The sequence below is a fragment of the Marmota monax genome, unplaced genomic scaffold (genome assembly GCF_021218885.2).
Source record: "Marmota monax isolate L192 unplaced genomic scaffold, Marmota_monax_Labrador192_F-V1.1 WCK01_AAM20220418_F8-fsc00012, whole genome shotgun sequence".
NCBI lineage: Eukaryota > Metazoa > Chordata > Mammalia > Rodentia > Sciuridae > Marmota > Marmota monax.
In genome coordinates, this window is record NW_026695227.1 from 7,446,190 (window position 1) to 7,458,806 (window position 12,617).

General features: G+C 33.4%; 1 protein-coding gene across 30 annotated transcripts in view; it reads left to right on the forward strand.

Moving 5' to 3' along the window:
* The window catches only part of Plekha5 (pleckstrin homology domain containing A5), a 231,330-nt gene that overhangs the window by 157,411 nt on the left and 61,302 nt on the right, over nt 1–12,617 (forward strand). For 20 of the 30 annotated variants that reach the window (XM_058576263.1, XM_058576249.1, XM_058576243.1 and 17 more), the window contains 3 exons: nt 6,052–6,517; nt 9,375–9,458; nt 12,244–12,363. In XM_058576263.1, coding sequence (XP_058432246.1) covers nt 6,052–6,517; nt 9,375–9,458; nt 12,244–12,363 — 670 coding nt within the window. Of the gene's footprint in view, nt 1–6,051; nt 6,518–9,374; nt 9,459–12,078; nt 12,224–12,243; nt 12,364–12,617 lie in introns of those variants that run through there. The other 10 variants (XM_058576264.1, XM_046435752.2, XM_046435754.2 and 7 more) reach the window with 2 other exon arrangements.

Consider the following 12,617-nt stretch of genomic DNA (forward strand, 5'->3'; position numbering starts at 1 on the left):
AATCCCCAGTGCCACACACACATACAAAAAAAGTAAAAAGTGTAAGAATTCATTGGGGAGACTAAATAAAAGAAAGATTTTTAAGGAAAAACCTGAAAGGAATAATAGATGGGGAGCCTGAACAATAACACCACTGATACAGGCCAGAGGAAATAGAGGAAAAATAAGTACCTTTTGATGGGAAAATTTTACATTTTATTTTTTTTATTATTAGTTGTTCAAAACATTACATAGTTCTTGACATATCATATTTCATACATTTGATTCAAGTGGGTTATGAACTCCCATTTTTACCCCGTATACAGATTGCAGAATCACATCGGTTACACATCCACGTTTTTATATATTGCCATACTAGTGTCTGTTGTATTCTGTTGCCTTTCCTATCCTGTACTATCCCCCCTCCCCTCCCATCTTCTCTCTCTACCCCATCTACTTTAATTCATTTCTCTCCCTTTCCCCTCACTTCCTCTTATATGTAATTTTGTATAACAATGAGGGTCTCCTTCCATTTCCATGCAATTTCCTTTCTCTCTCCCTTTCCCTCCCACCTCTCGTTCCTGTTTAATGGTAATCTTCTTCTCATGCTCTTCCTCCCTGCTCTGTTCTTAGTTGCTCTCCTTATATCAAGGAAGACATTTGGCATTTGTTTTTTAGGGATTGGCTAGATTCACTTAGCATAATCTGCTCTAATGCCATCCATTTCCCTGAAAATTCTATGATTTTGTCATTTTTTAGTGCAGAGTAATACTCCATTGTGTATAAATGCCACATTTTTTTTATCCATTCATCTATTGAAGGGCATCTAGGTTGGTTCCACAGTCTAGCTATTGTGAATTGTGCTGCTATGAACATCGATGTAGCAGTGTCCCTGTAGTATGCTCTTTTTAGGTCTTTAGGGAATAGACCGAGAAGGGGAATAGCTGGGTCAAATGGTGGTTCCATTCCCAGCTTTCCAAGGAATCTCCATGCTGCTTTCCAAATTGGCCACACCAATTTGCAGTCCCACCAGCAATGTACAAGTGTACCCTTTTCCCCACATCCTCGCCAGCACTTGTTGTTGTTTGACTTCATAATGGCTGCCAATCTTACTGGAGTGAGATGGTATCTTAGGGTGGTTTTGATTTGCATTTCTCTGACTGCTAGAGATGGTGAGCATTTTTTCATGTACTTGTTGATTGATTGTATGTCCTCCTCTGGGGGGGGGGGAGGGAGAGAGAGAGAATTTTTAATATTTATTTTTTAGTTTTCGGCGGACACAGCATCTTTGTTTATATGTGGTGCTGAGTATCGAACCTGGGCTGCACGCATGCCAGGCGAGCGCGCTACCACTTGAGCCATATCCCCAGCCCAAAATTTTACATTTTAAAGAGGGCATTTTAGAGTTAGTCCTAAGCACCTTAGCAAGACTCTGTCTCAAAATAAAAAAGGGCTGAGGATATAGCTCAGTGGTAAAGCACTCCTGGGTTCAATCCCAGTACCCTCACACACAAAAAAAATTAAAGAAATAAAATCAAAAAGTAAATTTTAATTTTTAAAAGTACTTTATTATTCTACTAAACATAAAAATTAACTGCATAGTTACTTTAACTCTGAGCAGTAGAAAACCAGGAAACAATGACTTAAATGATGCTTTGGGATTTTGTTAATTGAATGAAGATTATTTTAATAGTGAAATTTCTGAGGTGTAAGAATATTCTTCCAGTTTTCTACAATTGTCAGAAGTCTCTTTTCTTCTACAAGTGTAGCTCAAAAGCCTGGGTACACTTGGCTTCATCTATTATTTCCTACAATGATGCAAATATATCCTCTATATGATATATAGTTGACCTGTTTGTTTGTTTTTTTTTAACACTCTTTATTCTCTTTTCTAATTTTCCCAAGGGAGAACTGTGAAAAATAGCTGCTATTTCAGAAACATAATTTAGCACGTCGATTATACAACATAATGATTATAGTTTTAGTAATGTATTTGTATGTATGAAAATTGCTGAAAGAGATTTTCAGTGTTTTCACTACCAAAAAAAACACATAAGGTTATATATATATTAATTTACTTTATTTAGCAATTTAACATTGTATACATATTTTAAAGCATCATGTTGTATATGAGAAATGTATGCAATTTTTGTCAATTTGTAAAAAAAGAAAAGAGTGAGCAATGCTCAGACTGCACACTAAAAACAAAAGAGAGAATATTTTTAACTTACCAGATTGGTCAAAATTATAAATAAGTGAATTGATTAATATATAAATGTATAAATAAAAGTTAATTCTTAAATGTTGGATAAAATGACAAAATGAATAAGTTAAATAAAGATTAGAAAAGAAGCAAGAAATAGTTCTGGGGAAGAAAATGGAAAGATATGTGGAATTATTTGGTAAAATAATCACTTTCAAGAAAATAATAAAAATTACAATCAGAAGATTTGCTGAATCTCTAGCCAAGTTAAATCTCACATCAAAGAACAATCACTTTCCCTTAAATAAATTAATTATTTCTGTAGTTTAAAAGGGTATAAAAAGATTCAGCAAGTATTTGGAAATTAGGTTTTTGCTTTTGTTAAGTATAAATGTTAATTTTAAGTCCCTTGATAAATATAATTAATGTTTATAAAGTCTTTCTGTGACTGTTTTCAGTGCACATCGGTGGCTTGTAAAGGGTGGTCTTAAATTATTTTAAGCTAAGGCTCTGGATTCTGTCATCTTTGGGTTCATAGTGATGCCAATTTCCATAAATGTTGTTAATTAGATATTCTTTTGAAATAACTAGAATCTATTTTGGATCTTTGAAAAATACCTTCTACATTATTAAATAAACCTTATCATTTAAAAGGTGTCATGGTACTTTTTATTGGTAGAAAGAAGCAAAATTGTAATTCTTGGAATAATTCATTTTTTCAACCTTATGAAAAGATTTCTTTTATTATTAAAGTCCTGATAAAAAGATTAAAAGGTTTAATATTTAGTCAAATGATAGGGCCCTGTGTCCGTGAACAAAGCTTTAAAGTTTCTTTGTGAGTAGCAGGCACTGTAAAGATGCATGGTGCCTTAAGCCATTATTCTGCATGGCATAATCACAGGGACAGGGTTTTCATAGTGTCTGACAGGCAGCTGCTGGTGAATAAGCCAAGAAACCTGATGAAGGAGCTTACAGTATTCATTTCTTAAGCTTTCACTTAAAAGTAAAACACACTTTGCTTAATTTGAATTTCTTTGGGGGGAAATTACTGAAGGAAATGTAGTTTTTGAAAAACAGGTCTCCAAATACAAGAAAGTGTATGGGACAAAAATGATTTTACTTAATAATAACTTAATTTTCTACCAAAAGTCCCCCAAAAGTGATTCCAAAGATGGCAGAAAACCTTTTAAACTTAATAATTATTAATTAACCACACTAACTTGAAAAAAAAAACCGTGTTGATGATCATATGATGGTTTGACAGTTCAAGTTTAATGTACATTGTGTACAACAGAATCCAGCTCACACATTATGAATGCTTCAACACTGACAGAGGTGTTTGGTTTAATAAGACTTTCTGAACTGTAATTTATACATTGGTTTAGAGGTAGTTTTTCCTATGTTTTAGGTTGGCAGTGTATGTCCCTTCATTATGAATACATTTTCATGATATAGTACATGCTTAAGTTAGACTCGTTTGCATGTTTTACAGTATTTCTTAAATTTGATGAATGACCAAATAATCCTGCTTTAATACAAGGGCAGTCTCTTGGATGGAATCAACTTCCCTTGACTGCATTTTTTTTATCTTTACTATGCTGTTCCCCCACTGTCTTAGCATTCTCAAAGCAATTGGTGTAACTTATCTAAGTATTTAGCAAAAAAGCAAGAATCAAAACTTTGTTCTGGTAATTTTTTGATCAACCATTTTTTCCTGCATTACTGTTTATCCCCCATGTTGCTATATGTTTCAATCTTATCTGCTTTGTGGGTTCCTAAACCCACAAAGAAAAGTTGTACTTATTTAACATGAGACTTTGTCTTTGTATAAAAGTAACATAATTTTATACCCATTGTTATCATGCTTCATATCTCAATTTATTACACCTGATCACAATGGTATTTTTTTACTATAATATTTTAATACTTATGCATTGTTACTGATATAAAGTTTTTGTATCAAAAGGACTTTAGCATTCAGATTATCAGCCAAGGATTTCCAGATTATTAAAATTGTGGTCAGGTAATTTACACATTAGTTTTTTTTACCCTTTGTGATTTGTGTAATTACCAACATCTGTGACATTTTAATGACCAGTAGGAGGCAGCAAAGCACGCAGGTGTGCATGCATAATTCCAAAGTATATTCTATGGTGAAAATATAATAATTAGGAGACATTTATTAAGTAAACATTTAAAGAAGTGATAAAGAAACCTGGGTTCATGGAGTCCCAACAACCCCACTACGATATTTATTAGTTCATTAAAGTAGATTGATTTTTACATTAAGATATAAACGTATACCCATGGAGATGGTAGCATATGGACCTTTGTTGTTTGTTTGTGGTTTTTTTGGTGGTGCTGAGGATGACCCTAGGGCCTCATGCATGCCAGGCAAGTGCTCTACCACCGAGCTGTATCCCTAGCCCCTAATATGGACATTCTTAATTTAATTTGGGGTGGGGAGTGGGGATACGAGGGATTGAACTCAGGGACACTCAACCACTGAGCCATATCCCCAGCCCTATTTTATATTTCATTTAGAGGCAGGGTCTCACTGAGTTGCTTAGTGCCTCACTTTGTGCTGAGGCTGCCTTTGAACTCGTGATCCTCCTCCCTTTGCCTCCCGAGCTTCTGAGGTTACAGGCGTGTGCCACCAAACCCAGCTATAATTTAATTTTTTTTAATTTAGATTTTTTTCTGTGGTTGGTGATTATAAAAGACTGTTTGTACCTAGAATCTGAATTTTAACCTTACATGTCTCTGAAAATACTGGGGAAACAATATACTTCATGTAGAATTTTTAGTTAACTTTAAAATTCATTTCATATATTTGACCTACCGTGAGGTTAGCACAGAAATAATTTTGACAAACATTATCAAAATTTTATGAGTGGTTAATTGGAATTTTATTGTTTCATTTTGAATACTGCAATGACATTCTGAGTTTATTAGTAATGTGCAATTAGGTATTTGATTCTAAGAATTTGCATTTTAAAGGAATTATATTTTATGTTTAATGTACATTAGTTTCTAGAGTACTTTAAAGCAAAACTCTCCCAAAATATTGATATCGTCTTGAAGTAGAATATTGATTACTATGTTGGAAACATTGCAGAATTCTTAAGATTGTAGTTTGCTTTGTCTTTAAATAATGAGATTCTGATCTTTAGTCTAAAATCATTTCTAATTTTCAAGTTAGGGAAGTTATAAAGAGTTACTACTTCAGGCCACAAATGCACTTCTGTTCTTCCTCCTATAATCAGCCATGCATTCCAAAGGAAAAATTACAACAGAATAGTCAACTACTTTGTAATGGAATAATTCATTACCTATTTTTATGCTTCATAGGTACAACTTGAAAACTTGCATATTTCAATACATTTGTACACAGAAATCCTATTCAGCTTTTCTGATGAGATGTATAGAAATAAGGTTCTGGGCGTTTATTTATGTAAAAATAAATAAAATGTAGGGGTACAATTGAGATGAGTTTCTGAACATTCTTATTTCTCAAATGAAGTATAGTAAATATTCTTTTTTTTAAAGCCAAACTGTAAATTTTGTGAAAGTAGTAGTCCTTTTATGTAGTTGCTATAGACATAAATGCTATTTATTTAAAATTGAATTTCATCAATCTTTTTTGTTTGTTTGTTTGTTTCCTGGTACTGGTGGATCAAACCCAGGGCCTTTCATCTGCTAGGCAGTGTTAGTGCACTTTACTAAGCTGTATCCTCAGACCAGTATTTTGAGTCTTTAAAAAATATACTAAATAGTTTACTTACCAGAAAAAAAGAAATGTACTATAATTTGGAATTTGTAAACAACTTTCTCCTTCATTTTTATGTTTCAATTATTTTCTATTTTAGAGTAATTTCTTACCAAACTTTACCAAGAAATATGCCAAGCCACAGAGCCCAGATTATGGCCCGCTACCCTGAGGGTTATAGAACACTCCCAAGAAACAGCAAGACCAGGCCTGAAAGTATCTGCAGTGTGACCCCTTCCAGTCATGACAAGACAGTAGGAGCTGGAGCAGAAGAGAAACGGAGGTCGATGAGAGATGACACTATGTGGCAGCTCTACGAATGGCAACAGCGTCAGTTCTATAATAAGCAGAGCACCCTTCCTCGACACAGTTCTTTGAGCAGTCCTAAAACCATGGTTAATATTTCTGACCAAACAATGCACTCTATTCCCACATCACCTTCCCATGGTTCAATAGCTGCTTACCAGGGTTACTCCCCTCAGAGAACATATAGATCAGAAGTATCTTCACCAATTCAGAGAGGAGATGTGACAATAGACCGTAGACACAGGGGTCATCACCCTAAGGTAAAATGTGTTCTAATATTGTGTTAACTCACTATTTAATAGATGTTATGTTTTCTTTCTAATATGCTCTTCTTTAAAATGTGAGAGGCAGGAAATTAGGGAGAAAAGAAAGACTGTTCTTATGTATAAAATCTAAGTTGGCAATGCTTCATCTCTTAATACCATAGAAACAATTCTTTCAAGCATTATGCGTTCTTCTCTGTCTGATAGCATATCTCATCAGCTCTCTATGTTGAAGACAACGTGTATTTTTATTTACTCTTTACACACTTGGGAATTCTTCTTCCCTTGAGACAGGCCAAATACCTGTCCTTTTCTGGTATACCTGCAGTCTTTGAATCTAGCTTGTCCTGGTGTTTTACTAGGATTTACCTTCTAACCAGGTGACTGGCATGTTGAGAACTCCTTATATACCTAACTGAACATTAGAGACTACCAATATTTAATAATATGCACCTTGAGAAATTAAAATACAGGTAGAGATCATGGTTTGGTTTTTTTTGTTTCTTTGTTTTTGTTTGTGGTGCTGGGGAATAAACCCAGGACCTTGCACATACTAAGCAAGTGCTGTACCATTGAACTATATCCCCAGCCCCATAAATCATTTTTAATTTGTACCTTAAGTTAGTTGTTTAGTGGATTACTTGATAATTTTTTAAATATTTTTAGTTGAAAACTAATATTTTTAGTTATACATGGACACAATACCTTTATTTATTTATTTTTGTGGTGCTAAGAATCGAACCCAGTGCCTTACACACATGCTTAGGGAAGTGCTCTACCACCGAGCCAAAACCACAGCCCCTATTTGAAGTTAATTTAATATTTTGTGTCAATCATCTTTGAATAATGCCAAAGCAGATGTTGTAATGAGTTAGCCATTATAAATTCAGTTCCCTAAAGTCAGTCCTAAAATAAAAAGAATGTCCTTTTACTTCTAATTCCTAAAAAATTTCTTACCCTACACCATTTAGAAATGTATCTTCTTTCCTTGAGACAGGCCAAATAACTGCAGTTACATTATTGAACAAAATATTTACTTGCTATTTCCATAAACATTTGTTGGAAATTACTAAAGCAATCAGGAATTTTATTTTGAAGAAAGCTTGAAGGATGGGAATATAGTTCAGAGGTAGAGTGCTTAACTAGTGTACATGAGGCCCTGAGGTTTGTTCAGTCCTTAGCACCACAAAAAAACAGTGAGGGGGAGCCTAAAGTTTGCCTTTAAAAGCCTCACTTTAAACTCATTTAACAAATTTTATTGTTTTGGCACTTTGTACATCCAAAGACTAAATCATAATAGATAAAAATCGTATCAATATACAAGAAAAATCTGATTTAATACAGTTTAATGTAAGCATTTAAAGTGGCTAAATTATATGCTCTCCTGATTTTCAGTAGTTTCATGTTCTTAGCCAAATATATCACTTGTTCCAGTAATAAATATACTATCTGTCCAGTTCCCAGAACAACTGAGTATCTACTGTTGCAACTTCTAATAAATTTGTTCAACATTGCCAAATTTTTCTTTGATACTATCCTTTTCATCTTCCTTGGAGTACATTACTACTTCTCAAAAGTGTAGTCCATGAACCGTGAAGGACAGAGTCCCTAAACATCTCCACAGCCCTTCCAGGGAGTGTATAAACTCAAAACTATCTTTATAGTAGTAAGGCATTATTCATTATATTACCATTTGCACTAATAGCGAAACAGTGAATCAAGATTGTGTCCCCAAACTATACTGACGGTTGTGGTAGTGTGCTTCATTGCTACATACTTGGAATAAAAAATAAAATAGCAAGTTAAGATTCCCGTTGATGAAATGGTGAGAAACTATCTTATGGAATCTTAATTAACCTGTCACTACATATCATTTTAATGCTACATGTGATGAAATGGGAATATGCATAAACCATTTCTGTTGCATACCATGACATTATTTGAGTTGCAAGCTAAGCTAGCTCCTTTTTTGTAGAATACCATTTTTATTTGAACAAAAGACAGGTATGATTATTCAGATTGGTATTTGACAGATACATTTAAAGTGAAATGTAAGCCTGTTATTTCAAAGAAAACAACTGACAGTATTTGTCCCTGATGAAAATATTTGAGTGTTTAAGAAAAAATCAGAATTTTGTGTATCTGCCACTCTGAGCTTAATATCTTCCAGAGCTTAAAGATTGATGGTAATATTAATAAATGTGTCATTCAGAAATGTGTCAATGTTGGAAACATTGTATAGCTCACTGAACCAATATTTTCCAGATGACTGCTGTTTCATATTACCAAATCATGCTTGGGTGAAGGTTAAAGTGCAGATAGACCAATGGTTTTCAAAACTTCATTGATATGGATTTAGATACCACTCTGCAACTAAACTTTAAAAATTTGAGTAAAGTGTCGCTTTTTTTTAGCTTTAATAGTGGAAAAGACGAATATCTACAATTATTAAAGTAAAAACTATTAAAGTTCTCCCTTTTCCAACTGCATGGATCCAGGGCAGATTTTTTTCACATGCTTTCACTAAGATATTTTTACAACAGACTGCAAATATGAATACAGAAGCAAATATGAGATTCCAGCCAGACATTGAATTTGCAAAACTGTATATATATTCTTAAAAATATAAAGGGATCCCCAGATCAAAGAGTTTAATTGCTGAATCAGACTACATAGATGCACTCTGTTCATCAGCATCTGTATTTTAGTGAAACAAGAAGTGTTAGTATCTTCCTTCACAAGCACTAATAGCAACTTTTAATTGATATTTCATAATATAAATTAAAGTTTCTCATCAGTGATATTCATCAAAAAAAGCTTCACCGCAGAATCATTTGTACCTTTATTTTCCTAGCATGTCTATGTGCCTGACAGAAGGTCAATGCCAGCTGGCCTAACTTTACAGTCTGTTAGTCCCCAGAGCCTCCAAGGCAAAACGGTGAGTGTGATATCTTTATTTACCATATTATGTTTTATTTATTTTATATGCTACTCAGGAAGGCACATATCTGACATAGTTTTTAAGTTTTAAATTTTCAGAGATATCTCCCAAAGAAAAACCATTACTGCTTTTGTGGAAGAGGTTCCACATCAGAGGAATTTGGAATTATGTAATCATTTCAGTATGTTAATGGACTCCTTTCCTTTAATGTCTGACAGCCTAAATAAAAGATGATATTTTAACCCATAGATGGGTTTCTTTGATTTGTTAATTTCCTTATCCTTAGAACAGAAGTTGGAGTAATACATTAGTGGAACAGATCCATTAAGTAACCATTTGTAGTCAACTACAGACCCACTAAGAAATTTTTCCTATGAATTTTGGTATAAGTTAACTACTTGGGAGCCAAAAATAACTAATTTACACAGAGAAAGACAGACTATAAGAATACTAGGTCAAAGCAAGTGTTTATCATTATCATTTTATTATCAGTATTATAGTCAGATTTGGAAGGGTTTTTATTACCACAGCATTACTGTTCTTCAAATCAAAGAGAAAAGATTTTTTTAAATCACTTCAGTTCATTTAATTAGCATTCTTTTATCAGGGAAACTGTCTTATTAGATCATCTTAATTTCTATGAAGATATGATTTTAGTGCCTAAATGGTTGTTTATTATTCTCTTCCTGCAGTAATCAAAACAAATTCATTTTATGTTTTTATACATATTGCCTTATTTTACCTTTTGTATGTTTAAATATAAGGAAATCATTCCTGGCTTTAAACTACCTGCAGTTTATTTATTAAAGAATATAAATATTTTTTGGTTAAACCCAAAAACTTTTAAATGTTGGTATTTATAAATATTAGATTATCTGACGAAGAAACAGACATGAATCATAAAATAAAGGATAAACAGCATATATTTTCTTTCCTGCCTTGCTCCCTCTAGTGGATATAGACCACCTCTCCTACTTTTTCCCAATCAAATATGCCTTTTTATTTGACCTCAATTTAATTATATAGCAAACTTATTGGGATATTTTATCATTTTGAAAATGTTCTCATCTTTTTAGTTTCATAAATAATAAATGAGAGGTTCAAAATTTCTTGTTTAAGTATTCCTGTCAAATATCACTCTGGGTTTTAGAATCTATGCATCCCTTCTTCCAACCCATATCTCCCTGACAGGATTTCAAGATCTTGGCCTGATGATCATGAGGCAAGAACTGTCTCAGAATCATGAGATTATAAGATATTGCTGGCTTTGAACAAATTGGGCTATTCTTTTTCACTTAACATAGTTTCTTCAATTCACAGAAACTAAACATTTGTTGACTTTTTATTTTTTTCATATTGTTTTTGACAACTTAATACCATAAAAACTATTGTCTTGCCTCTCTGGGGTACCCAGTTTTATCTAAAGAATCCAGTAGGAGTTGTAGTTTACTTCTCTTGACACTTACCATCTGAAGACAGTAATATTTAATGTACTTACAAATAACAGTTAAATACTTTCTGTCTCTAAAAAAGGATTATATAGAAAATATAGAGCAACCACAAATTAACAGAACAGAAAAGAGCTAATGTAATGCTGTGATGTAAACAGTGCAAATCAATCTTGGAAATACTTTTGGCCTGGATAGGAGTGCATTGTAGCACTTCAGAAGAGACTGCCTCTCTCCTACCTGCTGTTTTTAATTATAACAAAGCTAAGAGAAGCACCAAATAATACTTAATGGCCTGTGAGATCACCAGTGCCCATACTTTTACAGCATTTCTAACAAAGAAAAATAGAATGGCATGTTAAGGAATTTCATTTACCATTGAAATTTACTCTCCTATTGCTCTTAGTAACCATTCAGGAATGCAAAAGACTCTGTGCTTTCCCTAATATGAAAGAAGTGGTTATGTGCCCTTGGAAACTTTTTTTTTTAATCTTTGAAAAATATACTTGTTTTGGGCCAGACGCAGCGGCACACACCTATAATCCCAGTGGTTCAGGAGGCTGAGACAGGAGGATCTCAAGTTCAAAGCCAGCCTCAGCAAAAGTGAGGCACTAAACCACTCAGTGAGACCCTGTCTCAAAAAAATATATAGATATAGATATATACACACACATAAAAAAAATAGGGCTGGGGATGAGGCTCAGTGATTAAGTGCCCTTGAGTTCAATCCCTAGTACCAAAATATATATATATATATATATATATATATATATATATATACTTGTTTTGGTATTTTAAATGCTATGAAAGCACTAATGGTAACATAACAAAATATAACTGGAAAGTAATTAATAAATCCAGGTACTGAGTTTTATATTGTGAAAATATATCCAAGTTTTAAATTAATTTGAATTTTTTTTTATTTGCCTTCTATTCTCTAAAATGGTGTGTTGGACATTCAGGTATTGTTCTATTGCTAGAAAATCTTAGGTATAATTTTTATAAATATCTTAATAATCTTTTAATAACTCTTGTATACGACCCTTTATTAATGGTATTGTGCTTTTTTTTATACTTAGCATTTAGATGTTCTCTCATACGTTGTGAGAAAATGCCTTAATATACTGTTATTTTGCTGTAAAGTAACACTATTCCTTCTATTTCTCTAGATATCTATGCATTTATGTAGGACCTATCATCATAGTGCCTAGGCACTATGTTTGATGTCAACCATAAGAGGAAACTTGCCAAGAAATCTTGGTTTAATATCTGTCACTTAGGACAACAATTAATCTGTTTTCCACTGTTTGGATTCTTAAATTGTACTCCTTCAGCCAGAGGAGCTTACGCTGCTGCTAATAAAGCTGAGACGGCAGCAAGCTGAACTGAGTAGTATCCGGGAGCATACGTTAGCACAGCTCATGCAGCTAAAACTTGAGGCCCACAGCCCAAAGGTCAGCTATGAAGACATTTATTTGTCTGTGTCATCTGCCATAATCACTTATTTTGATCCACTCATTAATCAATATAATGTGTTGTTAGTGTTGAACATGAGTCTATACCATTACTGCAGTGCCCATATTGCAGCCTACTATTAACCCTTTGAGAATTCAACTTTATTTAAATATTATTGAAAGAAAATACAGGAAGAATGCATTTGACCCACTTACACACCCATCAGCTTTAGTTGTGAGTAGGGAAATGCACA